Below are 15,504 nucleotides of genomic sequence, written 5' to 3' on the forward strand. Positions count from 1 at the left end.
TAGCTATAGTAGATTTCCCCCGTGTTTGATTGCCTATATACAAAGTGTTATCCTTCTATCACGTCCGTACGGAAACTCTGTATGATGTTTAAAAGCGATTCAAAAGAAATTTGTTCCACACTTACTTTGTTTTATATTTAAAAAACATAACAAGAAATACAGCTGTGAAATGTATATTTTGATTGGTGATATTCACCAAGTACATTCGTGCAACCGGAAATTGACTGAGGCGTTCCCTATGCGATACCAGAATCTCCTGATCATCTCTGCACGTAACGAGACGAAAGATTGGCGTTTGACCGATGCGATTCATAGTGTTGATGCGTTACCTGGTTACTCAAGGTTCAATACTACCGCTTGTCTTCAAACATACCTTCTACCCCTCACCTATAAAACTTAATCTTTATAAATACACGTGGAGAAGTTTGAAAGTTTAACACAAACATCTACTCTAGCGACAGAACTGCATCAGATAGCATGAGACGTATGATAAACTGGCGCAATATCACACAGGGCGCGTGGGGCCAGGGCGCAGTTTGATTACACAACGCAAGTCCACAAATATACCTGTTTATGAGTACGTCGGAGGTGAGCGGCTACCTCTGAGCAGTATTACTCTGTATATCTTACCGCGAATCTCTAGATATTCCAGATAAAAGCAAAGGATATGCAAGATTTGAAGGTTTGTGATAAACTACGGCTTAGTTAGAAACACGCGGGAAGTCACCGGAAAGGGTGTATGAATACCAAATATTGCCCTCTGTCATACCTTCTGTACGTCGGTATTGACGGGAGTAAAGCGTTTTTCGTCTTGTACCATTGCAAACTTTTGTTTATAACTTGAGAATTAGATTATAAACTTGTTTAGGTGACAAAAAGTGCGATAAGGTTTGTCTCACATAAAATCGTACTTAAAACATTGTTCGTGCAGAATCTTGCAATAAAGGCCAATGTTACAGAATGATAAAGATGTGCTTTAATGTCAAAGAATGGGCTCTATAGAAATAACGTACAGCAAATTCTGCGATAACTTTAATGATTTAGGACTACCCTGCCGCTGGATATCAATTGACATTCCAAAATTTTCAGAAATAAACATTTCAATAAAAAAAGTTATTGTGAACAGCATGAACACGTTATCGTCAAAAGTAAATATTTTAGTTTCACAGCAGCCCTGAACAAATCAGATAATTCATCGTTAAAGGTTGCTCCAATATCAAGTTAAACAGCATTATCTATCAAAAACAGATAATGAACTGTTTCACTTTGTATAGCTATTTATGTTTAAATCACACCACCAGAGTCTTGAAGTCACGGAACCCCGCTAGCCACCTGTCCTCGTATAAGTGTGTATATAAATAGTGGATCGTAAACAAAAATCGGGAACGCACCGAGGACGAGCGAACTATGATCTTTGTCATTTTTGCTAGTTATGCTGTTGGAATAGAATCACTCTTACCTGTAATGAGGTTTGATGTGTGTTGCGGTGTGTATTACACAAACTAAATGAAAGTAATTCATTCTGAGGGAATAATGGCATTCGTATCTCAGCTAGGCAGAGTACGTGTTACGGTGTAGGTAGCGAGGATATATCTATGCACATCCCATAAGATATATGTTCATGCGGAGCGTCATTCGGCTTGTAGTGATCTGCGCCCTCTTAATCCTAATCCAGACACAACATCAGACGGCGTACAGCTTATACATAAACCATTTTGTCCGTGGGCAAATCAAAATGGAGCATCTTGTGTTCATCTCTTTTTGTCACAGATATGGATAATTTACATACCAAAACAGGAAAAACATGTTTAAGGTTTTTACGTTTAGCTAGCTTATGAAAATGTTGCAGCAGAGCGAAACTGTTCCAGTAAAGTGGGAGACGGTATACTCATCATGGTGCAGCGCCAGTAAGTTATAGTCATAAACCATAAATGTTTAGTGAAGCGAGACGCGTGGAGGTAATAATCACGTATGAAGATGTGAACCGAAATACGTATAAAGGAAATATGACAGGGTTGGCTGTGATTATACACTACCTGTAAAACATGTCACTATAATTCTGAGTAGAGTGTTACTAACAACCAAATGGGAATCGTCGGCACTTTCCGTAAACGAGTATTTACTCGTTTACGGAAAGTGCCGACGGTTCCCGATTGACTAATAATGCGTCATACATTACACAGCAACCATAACTATTCAAACAGCCTAACTTCCGGTCATGTATAATATCATACTTTTCCAGGTATAGTGAGTAGGGTTGGCAGAGCACCGACAGTGACAATATGTAGGCATTCGGAACATATCGCCCCGATTACAGTACCGTTAATGTTAGATGACCGAAGTGAATCGGTCGAGGCGTTCCGAGTGGTGATGCAGGGTTTCACTTCCATGCGAGAGATGACGTAGACAATACGAGATTCCACGTCCTAGCGAGAGACAAAGGACAGGTTGAAAGCAATGTTAAAGACTGAACGCATATGAAAGACAAGTATCTTAATCTTACATGATCCGAACACCAATATACAATGAGTTCAGAAAGGTCTTGTTACAAGGTGGACATGCAATATTTGGGTGTGACCAGGAGTTACAACAGATGGGTGGAGTGACAGGTGCCGCACACCTTTAGGATAAATAAATATGGGAGGGAGTCATTCTTATCGCACGTATGCGGTAATTTGCATATGCAGCCACTTAACATGTGACATAAAGTCAAGAGACCACAGCAACAAATGACAATATGTAATGTATAGACTGGTGGTACTAAACTCGGAACAAGAAATAAATCATTTTTGACAAGATCATTCCATGCTCCTTAAAATATATTTCTTGCAATTTAGCTATGGCACATTACAATAGTGTTCATTGCGGAATCTTTTGACAAAAAATGTATTTACAATGAATATAGCAGTTATGTAATGTTACATATTTCAGGCACATATTTGTGTGCTCAAATGACCCCTGATACCCGGACCTTTCACTATTTGTTTAAAGCTATATAGTCCTTGTGTTACACCAGGCCACGGGATGTGCACGGTAAGCAGACGACGATGCAGTCATTGACGAGACCAGGAGAGATAACGGACTGGCGTGTATGGGTGTTTCTTTTTTATCAGTACATGTGTTTTACCTGTTGTTTACACCAGTGTTTATTTACAGAGAGTAAAAGGAGGAAATGAGTTTGTTTAATGTCGCTGTGACAATGAGAAGAGCAATCCTATTTCTGTATAGTATGTACCACGTCAAAACAGTTTCTAAACGTGCTCAGACTGCTTACACCCGCTACAAAACACTAGTGTTCTGTATACTGTAAATACTTGTATTCTCTATTTCCGGTATGTTAATAATGCGAGAAATATATGCGCGTGTCAATTTTTGTAATAGCCGAATAATGATGCAAATTGTTATCAATGCAAAATTATGCATATTTTGTGATAAATTGTAAACATCTGCTAGCTGCAGTTTTTATCAACTTCCTGACGTTATCGGGATAATACCTTATACAGATACTCGACATAAATGTACGTACACCACAAGCATAATACTGATATCATTAAAATCACCCACAGTTGTACGAACCTATATACCATCAGTATATGTTGCCGTTTGTTTTACGTTAATGTTCGTGTTCAACGTTTATGCATTATTTAAAAATGACACATTGATTTAATAGAACAAGATAAAGAAACAATGTAGAAAGTTGAAGCATTCACGCTCGAAGCTTATACAAATACCGTCTTTTCATATTTTTTTTTAAATTCTGAGCAGACAAATGAATCCAAATTTCAAACATTCAAATGAAACCTTACTTTGAACACCCAAACGGTCAAGTGTTTCGCTGACACGCTCAGTAAATATCACCTCAGTAATGTTGGGGTCATTTTCCCTTCACGAAGGATTTACTTTAATTTCCAAAAGAGGATAAGAGTGCCGGTATTGTGACACTTCCGGTTTAAAGAGCTTTTACTTCCGGTTATTTCAAATTCCTTACAAATTGCGTTTTCCTTTGTATGAACATGAAGCAAGGAGAAATAAGCTAGAATAATATCTGTATCAGTAGGACAGGTAGATAAAAAGACTGACAAAACACGAGGAAACGTTCATATGAACCCTTTTTCCAATACCCGAATTGAACTGGAAATATTCCACAAATAGTATCTGGGTGTTGATGTTCGTAATTTACCTTGACTGGTCGGACAGTTGGTGGGGTGACACTATAACATGGGACTGTAAACACAGCCACTGTTCACTGACAGAGGGAGACGGGTGTACAATACCCAACAAAACAGTCCTTAGAAACCCAATCCCTCACACAGAGCACCGCCACAACAGTCCTACACATGATACCTTCATTAACAACAGAGAAACCGATCCGATATAATCGAGAAACAGGCGGAGGTCACCAGCATTGTTTGTCCAGGATGTTACACAAAAATGGAAATTAATATCCCTTTAAAAGGATTAACCTAATTGATTATCGTTAATTAAATCCGTACGAGGTATAATGATACGTTCTTTCCCCCTCCCCTCGGGGACAATACCCAGCCTGACCCTCCGTGTTGGCTGTCATAACTGTGACAAGGCAGTGCCTGTCGCCCAGGTATGCCTTCATCATCCATACTGTATTGAGCCGTGGAAAGGTATATTAATTTACGTGTCACCCGTCTAACATGGCCAATTTGTAGCCAGATTGGTCACGCTACCCTCTGTGTACAATCTGACAACATTTCTGACCCTAATATGAAATAACCCATACTTCTAGGGAAAATGGTACCAGTGAACTTAGTGTAGGCCAAGTCGTATAATTCTGTTATATACCAAAATTTACTAACTGAAATACATGAAATTGGTTTTGGTACAAAGCCTGGCAAAAATTCAGGCTCAGACTTTATGTTAAACAGATTCTGAGCAACTGAAACTTAAACTCAATGTTGGGTTAGAGTCTTTATTCCGTCCTTCATATCTTACACTAGGCAGTTACCATACAAGCTTACAGTACGTTGTCAAAACGAACGCACCTACCATTTAACACAACCAATACTGACACTAGTCAACGTCACTAGATTGAAGAATATATAATTCCCTTGTGTCATTAATTGAACACCTAAAGCCATTATCGCATTCTATAAATATGATTTATGTAATATACTACATGTATCAGTTCACAATTGATAATACTAAGGTTGGCTTCTTGTGCCCCCACTCCGTAGTCTACACCCGGTAACGTCAGAAATCTAAACATTTACGTGATATATATACTATAAAATAGGATAATAATCTAACTCACTTCATGAAATATAACTGGCAATCAATTTATAATAGTTGCACTGCGTTTGGCGCTATCGATATAAATACAGTAATGAAAATAATCAAAATAGTTTCTTGGAATATGTTTCTTCCTCAAAACCAACTCACAAGTGAAAATAGTGTGAAGGAAGGAAAGGAAGGTTGAGTCACATTGATGTTTTTTCTGTAGTAGTAAACCTGGAGCAATGGAACGGACAAATAAGACAGCGCGGGTATAAATATAGGGCTAAAACGAAACTACATATCACGTGACAAAATGGGGGATCCTGTTTTCAGTAAAGAATAAGTAACATAATTTAAAACCAAAAGACACATACTTATATCAGATCAAGGATGATGCATGTATTTTATCAATTAAAACTTAATTAATTAAGTTCTAATGGGGTGAGACATAAAGTAGACGAATGATTTATATTCTGAAGTAGACTTGTGACCTAGAAAGTATTGTTTTTGAGTAGAAATACATTTGGAGTTCCATTTGGGACGGGTTCGGGCGAGTTGGTGCAAATTTTGAAATTATTCTGATGAGGTAATTAGGAAGAGAAACAGACGGGAAATGTCACGCGGTTGGTGTCAGGGGGAGTGGGGGTCAACATGGCGCTAAATTATGTCGTCTGCTCGTACCGAGCTCTCCATGTACATGCGCGCAGGTGCTCGGCATTAATATATATTTATTCCATGAAATTAGATAATTGTCTTTGGTTCTTACTTTCCTTCAGTAAATATCCATCAACGAAAACAAAACGTGCATTTTGAACGTTAATAAATACAGATTAAACATAAAGATTTCATATCATTGGAAAATATCTAACGCACTTCCTAAGATATTTGAGGTTAACTTAACCACACCAGAAAGATTGTTTATTCGAAATGTTATCTAATTAGCATTTGGACCACCACGTGCTGTCGCTAAGGGCGCAAGCTTTCCACACATCTGTATGTCCCCGAGCGGACACGTGTTTACATATTTGCCACACGATGAGTCGATGTACTTTCCAAGTCAGAGCCACCTCGGCCTTGTACGTGTCTCGGGTCACCGCGTGTCACGAGCCTTTCAGAACGTTCGTACGAGAATTGGATGACAATCTCGCTCCCTCCTTATTCAACGAGATTTCAGCAAAGACTTTTTACCGGTCCCGTGTTCAAACCATTCTGAACGGGACTGACTGCAATGACCATGGAAGAGCTCAAATTGAAATCTTAAATACTCTTACAGTTAAAAGAACATAGACATAAACACGACAGAACACGTCACACACGTCACACCACGTGTAAATCTATACTTAGTATCAGTGGTGGCGGTGATTGAAAGCTATCATCGATGTTCACAACCATAATTTGTCATGATTCGCTTTGATCTTATCTTCATTTCGAGATTTCAAAATAAAGTTTATATATTTGTAAATTACCTCATTTGGTATGTAAGCAGATTTTATGGTCGTCGATCATATTCTCGTCTCACTCGTCTAATGGGGGTTATTCCTAATATACATCATCAGCACGGGGCTCTCCCCGCATTCTTACCTACTTTGTGTGTGCGTGGGGGTAATATATAGTTGTTCATTTTAATTCGTCAAAATTAATAACATGTATAAAGTAATTTACATATTAGTAAACATTTGAAATATATAAACCCTTCTATAGCATAATTAGATCGTCCATTTGTTTTATCCTGACAAAGTTAATTATGGTTTGAGGGTTAACAGCTTCGGTTTATGTGAATGTTCGATATGTAATTTTCGTGATGGAACTTCCAAACTAAGCTCACGCCCGCGATAGGCCGTGATGGTACAATTAGGTCTGAGGGCGGTATAATCGTCCGTCATAAGTACTAGGTTATAATACTTCACTATACCAGGCATTTACAGACATCGTTATAGAAATTATAAAAATATTTCGTGTAAATCAGAACTGTAATAGAGCTCATCATATTTCCATAATGCAGTCAATGAAGGGATATTTAAGAGTTTTTGTGACCTCTAACACCGACTCAAATCTGGCTTGCGAATAATTCTTTACCCAGAAACCTGTCGTCAGAATTACATAAACGGACATAACTAATGCATGTGATCGTCGTTTTGAGAACAAAGACATTCTTATATGTTTACTCCTGAAATACCATGAATTATTTGAAAGATATTTATTCAATATTGAATCATCCAAGTGTCTGTCCAACCTGTGCTCGAAGAAAAGATAAAGTCGTGTGAGTAGGGGCCCATCTCGATGCCGACTTATATACAAGGGTATTCTATAGAGTTGATACAGGAACATGTAACCGCCAACAACTGTCTGTGTACGACAGGCCCACTCATAGACCATCAAATCTCTTCAACCCGTCAGCCCCAGGTCATTAACGGGATTTATAGGAAATCATCTTATAAGCAACACAAATACACCTTAATGCTATATACAAGGGATCAAACAGACATGCAGTTATGCTACACAAATATCGAACAGGGGACGCCATTGTTGGATATACGAGGGACTTTGAGGGTTATAGCCGTGACACGGCCCACAAAGAACCTGTGATAATCAATCCCGCTTTTATTCCTGTTTAACAATCAATTTCTCCGTTTTCTCTGCTTGTCCGTTATATTAGATACAATGTGTCTTGTGGTATGTATAATGGTAATATCACGATACGCAGGTAGCATTTTCATACAGGTTATCATTCAAAACGTGTCACGTGTCATTTAATTTGGATGAAGCAGATTCACACTTGTGTTTGACATTATCGAGTATGTCTCCTTTGATGGTGTCTCCAACGGGAACTATTATTAGTCACTATCAGCAGCTTTTTTACCCTATTTATATTATTAAGGGCTATAAAATGTACCTTGTCCTTAGAATTAATTACCAATATATATCAGACAGCAATTCATAGTTTCTCAATAAATCGCGAAGACGTGTTGCCTATTGATATATCTGTCAAAGCCATCAGATCGCTACATGTATCAACAGTGTCGTTATGTCCCGTAAACAATCTGTGGCACACCATGAGCATGTCAACTGTCCGATCTATTTCTATTAAGACATCAGTGTGTTGGCAATACGGTAAAACGGTAATAGGTAAATAGATCTGCGGACAGGTGGACTATTGAATCCTGACCCCTATAACCATTATCTCGTCAACTGACACGTTAGCCGTCAATTGACCATGAAATGGACAACATTTGTCTGCGGACTGACAGCTGATCATTGACGGTAAAGCACAACGCCCCCTCCTGGACATTGCCGTTCGTCAACATTGGCAGGACTGAAGAAAACCGTGGTGACTGACTGAATGAGCCGTTGGCGAACCGGAACTGCTAATGCTGGAAGCCTGGAGCCCGAACCGACGGGGTCTTAACTAGCATGATCATGATGTGGGGTCTGTTGAATAATAATGTTTGTTACGGCACAAGACACACAGAAGTTATGTCCCGCAATGACGAACAAAGGTCGACAGACCTTTCCTTTAGAATCCCCAGGGAATATATACATCAATGTGGACGGTTCAGTCGACTCGCCCAACTCTGCCTGCTGGGTATGGGTATCAATGTAGCAATACTCCCACACAATATCAGCCTTAAACGGCTTCGCAGATCATCATATTTACTCATGAAAGCATTATCAAACACAACAATTTAACTTAGGATTTGTTAGAACTACATTATCTCAGGACTTTAGTTTCTTGATAGATCGTTCATTAATTACCGTTTAAAGTAACTCGGTGTTCTCCAGTGCTTTGTAAGTGTAATTACACGGTAGGGACCGGGCGCACGTGAGTGATGGGGGTAGCATGTCTGGAGTTCTGCTACCCCATTACATATACGGCAGTAACTCCGACACGTAATCTGACACGACCGGCACTGTATAACTAAACTTAACAGATTACCGATTACACGCTCACCATTCAGTAGTTAGTACATGTTTGACCTCCGATGCAGATTATTAAACATTAACATTGGAACATAATCCCAATGCCGTAGAAATCTTATATAATGCAATCCAAATATCACGACTACAGTGACACACGGTCGGTAACACTTGACTTACCAACCAGCTGGCAGTTACTTCATCTTAAACACTCAAAATAAAATTGTCACGGACTGCTTACAACTTAATTCCTCGATGTTCTCTATTCAAAAAGGAAAGACTACAATTCTTTTGGTGAATGGGACATGTTTAAGGCCCGCGGTATCTCTACGGTGTCATTATTCTCAGTTCTCATCAATAATATGTGTAACTTATGCTATTACACACATAAAAAGAGTAAATTTTAAACGAAAGACAGACCAGTGAAATATATATGGATCGTGGCCTATAGTGTAGGATTTCCCGCCATTGAGCGGCGCGTGCCTTGTCGGTAAGGGGTAAGCTGTAACATTCTGTTATGACATAACTTTGTTTAAAAAGTCAATAAACGCTGTGATTCGAAATATTTGTGGTTTTGTTTAGAAATCAAATGAACAAGAATTGAAATCGACAGTCTCGAGGGCATTCACCGATCATATTAACACCGGGATGGCCCTGGCCTCACCATACCCAACAACCCGACCAGATAATTTGTGAGGTTTCTCACCGCCATTACTTAAATCATTTTATACTTACAGTTACAAACATGTATTTATAAAGCTTTCATTTCCTATATCTGGTAATACAACAATGTTCATTGAATGCTATTTTCGCGATAACATCTTTAGGACTTTATGGAATTTGGCCAATAAAGCGGGTCCATCAAACGAAAAAGTATTCTCGGACTGGAACTGTTGGTCCGTACAACACCCTTAAACTATTGTTGACCAAATTCACTAATGTGTTTTTGAGTCCAGTTAAATATGAAAGTGAGATGGTGACGATAACATCCATTAGGAGTAATATACATGTGGATTCCTGTGAGCAAATCAAGGTTGGTAAACAGGTGTCCGGCAGGTTCACATGCAATCAGGACAGGTAATACAGGTACCAATGACCTAAGCGACCTTGCAACCTTGACCGGGCTAGTTTCAGTATCACCAACACCAAGACGTCACCTTCTCGAACGTTTGAGCTGCGGTTCCTGACATTTGGAAATGAAAATCCTGCAGTCAGTTTTCCAAATGAATGTATATGAGACGTTTAACTGTTGAAAATTTCATCCACGTTCTGAATGAATGTACATTTCTAAGCTTACATTAGGAAGAACTATACAGGGTCGCCAACGATCCGCAGTGACCTCGGATTGTGTAGTAGCACAGTACCCACGTAATTCAGCAGGTTTTAATTTCTACATCAGGGCAAATGCAGGTATGAAGTTGAATTCGGAAGAAATGACTATCCCGACTTAACAGTTATGTTATAGAACTAAACAAACCAAGAAGCGATTACGGATTGTCTTTATCAGTATTGAATACATATAGTATATAACAGGTACACAATCGTGTATGCCCTCCACGTACAGAATGGCATATGTTTTATGTCCAAATACGGAACAGTGCCACAGGAACTGTTGAGTCACGTTGCTGGGGCTACAAACCATGTTTTTGTAATCTTTAGGCTAAAAAGTATCAACATCAAACAAACTTCTGTTCATATATATTGCATGATCGAACATTGTGAATTTTTACACGTTTCTCGTGTCTGTTCGGTAACAGAGCATAGTTACGACGCCCCAATCGCGTTACGTGAGCGATCTGGTTTGTATGGCCGGCGGTACAACATCGTCCACGCGACGTCGCGTAAATACACTAACATTAACAGGGGCACATACTCCCCCCGAATCCGGCTTTATATCTCAGGGTGTAACATTGGTGTCGCTTGAATTTGAATTCTACCTGCCTCTTTTACAAAATATTTCAATCAGTCTTACAAATAAACTTACATAATCCGCGTATATGCTGCCGACATACATGTATTTCACTCCTTCAGCATGAACACATCCAGGGCTTTATTACCAATATGATGACGGGGAATACGTTTCAATTGAGCGACAAGTACCGGCTTAACTGTTTCAATGATGTGAATTGGAGCCAAACTCTACTGATGTCCGACTTTCTTTAGGAAATGTTCTGTTAATGCCGTTAGGTATTTTTTAAGTAAACCGACACAAAAAAAACACAGATGGTGAAAACTGCAATGTCATCCCACATGTATACAAGTGTTGGTCTCGTGTTTGGTGTGTCGTGTAGCTAATGACAACCAATGGAATGGAATAGATATTTGTATATTTTGGGATATATTTTAATGGGATAAAATCAATTAACAAATGGACTGGTATTTGACGTATTACGTTTATATCCGACATCTGTTAAACGAGAGTGCCATTTTTTATGTAAATCTCTGAATCTGTAGGTTAGTATTTATGGACATACAGAAAGCGAGTCCAAGATGTCGATATTCCCCTCATGCCGACGTGGTCCTCTTACACGTTTAAGTGGACGCTGTCATTGCTAGTAATGTCTAATTTATTGTCCGGAAAAGATGGGTCTAGTTTCTTCACGGGTTGTCATTTTGTATAACTACACGGGTTATAGTAAGTCTATGCACCTGAAATACGTTGCTTAAAGGTAAGTACCTTATTATTTATTTGCCTTTCTTTTGTCAGCCAGGTTCAGACAGCCTAAATCCAATCTGAATAGTTTAAGTTGTATATATTTTCTTTATTGTTGTATAAACCCGTTTGAAAGTAAACTATTAAGAGAGATTTGTCATAATACCTAATACATCTTTTGATATACAGGGAACGGTTAACAGTTTGGTATTGCCGCCAAATATATCCTTGACGGCATACCAATTTCAGGATCATCTGCCATGGCAAACTTCAAACAGGAAGTTCAGAAAGTCACGTGACCCAGGAGAAAATATCTCGTTTTGCTAATCAACATTTTTCTTGTTTTAGAACTGAGCAATCGTGTGGACTTGTGGGCAGTTCTAGCCCCACAGAATGGCCAGTCATAACCCCACAGAGTACACACTCCCTTGTAAATATACACTCTCCAATATTAGCTCCAAGTTTTGAGCTAAATATTTATAAACAAAATAGAACGGTTCGATTGTAAGTGGCCCTAATCAGCGGCCCGCGCCCAAATGATCCCCATCCACCGCGTGGGGTCGGATCCAGATAAAAATAGGCATACATAGGGTCCGATAAGGGCCGAACACGTCAACTAATCAGGGACACGGAACAGGGCCACGTTGACCAGAGAAAATGTAAAACAATATTTTTGTTGGTTTGCGAGGTACGAAAACAGTATAGGAGATAGTTCAAGTAGGATGATATGTACTAAAAATATGGTACTGTTTTAAATGAAATCATTTCTTTCCGAATGTACTAAATAACTTTACTTTAATTTTAATCTGCTGTCGTGAAATAAATATTTTAGAATTCTCAAGATATCAATGTAAAGAAGAATTAGAACGGACAGCTGGAATAGGTTTGGGAACGTCTACTTGAAATTTTAATGAAAATTTAAATTTTGATTTTGAGACCTTTAATACATACACGCCGGTAATATATTTACTGTACCACTTGATACAACTTTCCATAATACACACAATGGACGCGATGCTTTGAAGGTGAATCTGATTATCTCGTATTCTGTCGAGAGAACAGTCAGGTAATTTATATGTATGTATTAACCAAAATGTCATACCTGTGAAATTTTTACCTGTAAAAGTAAAATGAAATCTGCACTTGAACGAGCTGTTGACATTTTCAGATACAAACCCCGGCTGTTGAAAATCTACAGGTACGTTTTAATGAAGGTTTTGTGGAGCAGTACAATTACTCAGGGCGCGTAACAACAGAAACATTTACACCTGTTCAAAGTTTACCGTAAACCTTTTTTGTAACCCTGATAATTTTCTTTATCAACTCAAGTGCACTAACCTAATATCGGAGTGACTTATCTTCCATTATACATACGCCAATGGGGACCTAGTCGCACACAAACCCGGCAAACGTACGTAACTCAATGTGAAAAATAGGGTTTAAACGTCGACATTAATTTGTGAAAAATTAGATGTGCATTCTTTATTAACATGTGCAGTAATTGGTAAGATTAATTTCCCGAGTGCCTTTCCAGTGCCCGAGTGCCGGGCTGTATGTGTCTGGGTTTCTGTCAACGGTACGGTATACGAGTAACGGGCCTGTTTCAGATGTAATCAAATAAACCTTGAACTTTTCAGCTTTTAAGGGAAATTGTTAAGGGCTATTTTAAGTACGGGTAATCTATATATGTTAAGGACACGAGTGAAAGATTTTAAATAATTTTAATCGATAAAACAAAATATAAAAATATGACAATCCATTTTTCAAGGAATGTATTTACTATGGTGACATTTTTTTTTACATTTTGCATTTTTATTCTGAGTGTGTCAACTGACAGCTGTAACCCCGGACTGTGTCGCGGGGTCCGGACTGTGTCGCGGGGTGTAATCCTGTGCAGGGACAGGAGTGGGTCCGGCGAGCTGGGGGCTACATACCCGGGTCAATATTGGTTTGGTGGAAGATTACTGTCAGTTTTTATAAATAACACGGGATTCGATTTCAAATAACTCGATATCCCCGGACTGACGTCAGGTCAGACCAAGATTATACCGAGGTTTGGTCACAGAGAAATATACTTTCCAGGTCAAGATTACACCAAGATTTAATCAAAGACACGTATACTTTTAAGGTTAAGATTACGTCAAGGTTTGGTCAAAGACACACATTTTTTTTTTCCACATAGTTTTAATAACTTCAATTTTTATGTTCAATTTTTCAGTTTTATGTATTCAAGGATTTTAATTTACAGCATTCTTTCATATCATTATTATTTATTACTATATACAGTCATTTTATGGAAAATATACTTTGGCTGAATGGTCAGTCAGACCGTGAGAATTTAGTCGTAAACAATTAAAACTTGTCTGTTTTCATCAACATACTGTCCTGTAGCTGTATGGCCCGGTATGACTAATTTCCTATATTAAATACACAATATGTATCTGTCTGCACGTGCTTTAACATAACACATTAACACATGCACCTCACCGACGTTAGTATTACCTTAATTAGTAATGTATGTTAGTTATACTGACTTACCTGTATATATTTCACCTGGCTTGTATTTTTTATTTTTAGGTAATTCCTTAATTGTTATTTGGAATCCTCCTGTACCCCCAGTTTTCTGGGCCACTGTATGTATGGGTAATCGAGAACACACATCCAGGTTCGACCGTGCATGTGCAGGTGTGTAACATCCAATTAGCACACAGGTAATTAATAAACAATTAACGAATGTGACGATACCCATCATAGTATTAAGAATCATTGCTACTCCGACACAAAAACACCACTCGAAATCGGGTGAATTTCACATCGAGATAAAGATGTAGGTTTCTTCCATGTACTTGTTTAAATCACAAGAAACTAATACAATACTTCACATTATCACACTGCACAGCGTGTAGGTTCCAGGTACGTTTCGGCCACTAGGTATGTAGTAGGTATTTCCCACACAGCTAAGATGAAACACACGTATGAATAACAGTTAGAAAACATGTGTATAGTAATTTCGAGTCTAACTCAGCGGAGTTACCATGTGCAATTTCATTGGTTGTTTGCTTGACATAAACTCCGCCTACTTTGATATCGCGTGCTTTTTTGGCAAACAATACAAAGATAGTATGTATATTATATACACAAGCCTGGATTTGAGACTAACTGATATGCGATGTATATGTACAGTAGAGGGATGTTGTTTGGGGTTTTACAAAGGGACACTTTAGTGTGTAATTCACCCGTCCAGCCGTAGCTAAGTACCAACCTCAGCCTCAAGGGACCAACAGAAGTGATATAAGTAACGTTACATATGTACGTTTTACCGATGTGTACGTACAGGTGTATGTGGCATTTAATTCCGGCCCACTTTATAATGACTATTTATACAGCGCAGGTTATAACATACAGTTAAATACTTTGTCAACTTTCTTCATATTTAAATAATAAAGTACGTATTTATTATCATCTTCTCAACCACTTTTAACAAAGAAAAACCCCGAAAAATCCACACTTGAGATTCTGAGTTTGGTATAATAATTTGGCTCAAATTAGATTATATTTGGAATTTGTAAGACAAATTGTTGCGCATTTTTTCTCGGGAAGTAACTGTGATATGTTTTGCAAAAATGGCACCCAGAATGAATGTAAATGGTTCCGTCTGAATGGGCCGTTCCTGTAAATGAAATATGTTA

At 38.5% G+C, this 15,504-nt stretch overlaps 1 protein-coding gene across 2 annotated transcripts in view; it reads right to left on the bottom strand.

Annotated features, from left to right (window-relative positions):
• LOC110464131 (spondin-1-like) overlaps nucleotides 1–14,824 on the bottom strand; it is a 105,724-nt gene extending 90,900 nt beyond the window's left edge. For both annotated transcript variants that reach the window (XM_021519196.1, XM_021519195.1), the window contains exon 1: nucleotides 14,354–14,824. In XM_021519196.1, the coding sequence (XP_021374871.1) occupies nucleotides 14,354–14,582 (229 nt within the window). In that variant the 5' untranslated portion in view covers nucleotides 14,583–14,824. The remainder of the gene's footprint in view (nucleotides 1–14,353) is intronic.
• Nucleotides 14,825–15,504: the final 680 nt, after the last annotated feature.

The sequence above is a fragment of the Mizuhopecten yessoensis genome, unplaced genomic scaffold (assembly GCF_002113885.1).
Source record: "Mizuhopecten yessoensis strain PY_sf001 unplaced genomic scaffold, ASM211388v2 scaffold10963, whole genome shotgun sequence".
NCBI lineage: Eukaryota > Metazoa > Mollusca > Bivalvia > Pectinida > Pectinidae > Mizuhopecten > Mizuhopecten yessoensis.